Here is a 1,823-nt window from a genome sequence, read left to right as displayed (position 1 = left end):
AGAGAGGCAGAGAGAGAGAGAGAGAGAGACAGAGAGAGAGAGAGACAGAGAACAAGAGAGACAGAGAGAGAGAGACAGAGAGGCAGAGAGAGAGAGAGAGATACAGAGAAAAAGAGAGAGAGAGAGAGAGAGAGAGAGAGAAGAGTCATAAACATGAAGATAAACACAATTATGTTTTTGTAAACTGAACACAGTGCATGGATGGATGGATGGATGGATGGATGGATGGATGGATGGATGGATGGATGGATGGATGGATGGATGGATGGATGGTCCATCATTCTGTCTCCATGTTGAAACATTTCAGAAACCTGAAATCTGCTCTACTTTTCACCATCGTCCGGTTTAAATCCTCTTCATCTCCTCTTCATCTCCTCTTCATCTCCTCTTCATCTCCTCTTCATCTCCTCTTCATCTCCTCTTCATCTCCTCTTCATCGCCTCTCAGCTCCGTTGGCTTGTTGTTTCTGTTTCCGCCCGTCTTCCTCTCATCAGCGTCGTTCTCCATCAGAAACAAGCGAGAGCTGAGAGATCCTGCAGAACGTCTCGATGTTCAGAGGAATAATCTGCCCTCACACCTGCCTGACCGAATCAGACCATGTTTCACTGGATCCTGTGAAGCGTCTTTACTTTTTAATTTTGCTGTTTTTCCTGGATGTGGTGTCCGATCCCGTCAGGATTGTTGGTACGCTGTCCCACCTTTAGCGCTGGGAAAACATCAGCATCAGGAATAGTGTTGCCTGAAGCCGTGACCCGTTAGCATTCTTTGATTAAAGGCCAATATGTAATGGATGGTGGCTGCACAGTGGCGCAGTTGGTAGAGCTGTTGCCTTGCAGCAAGAAGGTTCTGGGTTCGATTCCCGGTCTTTCTGCATGGAGTCTCCATGTTCTCCCTGTGCATGGTGGGTTTTCTCCAGGTACTCTGGTTTCCTCCCACAGTCCAAAAACATGACTGTCAGGTTAATTGGCCTCTCCAAATTGCCCCTAGGTGTGAGTGTGTGTGTGCATGGTTGTGTGTCTCTGTGTTGCCCTGCGACAGACTGGCGACCTGTCCAGGGTGACCCCGCCTCTCGCCCGAAACGTTGGCTGGAGAGGAACCAGCACCTCCTGACCCCACTGAGGGAAAAGGGTGCAAGAAAATGGATGGATGGATGTAATGGATGTTATCTGAACATTATTTTATATCTGTATGTTTTGGACTCGATTATAAACCGATTCCCTGTTTAAGAAAGAGAGAGACAAATGTTTGTTCTGCAGTTCCTATAAATAAATGAGGAATTTATGAGGTTCCTGCCTCTGCAGAGATCCTCAGTAGAGCAGTCACGGACCGTAAAGCAGCTCATTTGGGATCATTAATCTGGTTTTGGAGCCAGAGGTTAAAGTATCTGGTTTTAAATGAATTTTAACATTGCAGCATTTCTCACCTGAGGGTTCTGGTTCTGTGTGGCCCGGTTTACAGGTGTGCTGGTGGTGAACGTTACCTGGAGGAAGAGAACCTACGTGGGGACTCTGCTGGACTGCACCAAACACGACTGGGCTCCTCCAAGGTAAACATCCTTCTGGCAGACATTTAAACGTTGATCGGCTGGTTCTGACATGTGCAGCAGATCCGATCTTTTCTACCTGAACACCAGCCTCTGTCCTCTGCTGCTCTGCAGTGAGAGCTTTGACTGGCAGACCGACCCCCCAGGTCAGGTCTGCAGTTAACAGTTAACTTTCTTGTTACACAGAGCAACATCCATCCATCCATCCATCCATCCATCCATCCATCCATCCATCCATCCATCCATCATCCATCCATCCATCCATCCATCCATCCATCCA

The 1,823-nt window shown here is 47.8% G+C and overlaps 1 protein-coding gene across 1 annotated transcript in view; it reads left to right on the top strand.

Moving 5' to 3' along the window:
* Nucleotides 1-1,823, top strand: part of znf608 (zinc finger protein 608) — a 57,386-nt gene that overhangs the window by 39,503 nt on the left and 16,060 nt on the right. Inside the window, exon 3 of the mRNA XM_008419502.2 lies at nt 1,459-1,546. Within this exon, the coding sequence (XP_008417724.1) occupies nt 1,459-1,546 (88 nt within the window). The remainder of the gene's footprint in view (nt 1-1,458; nt 1,547-1,823) is intronic.

This window comes from Poecilia reticulata, linkage group LG9, assembly GCF_000633615.1.
Source record: "Poecilia reticulata strain Guanapo linkage group LG9, Guppy_female_1.0+MT, whole genome shotgun sequence".
NCBI lineage: Eukaryota > Metazoa > Chordata > Actinopteri > Cyprinodontiformes > Poeciliidae > Poecilia > Poecilia reticulata.
The sequence above is the reverse complement of the archived record's forward strand: the minus strand, read 5'-3'. Positions and strand labels throughout refer to the sequence as shown.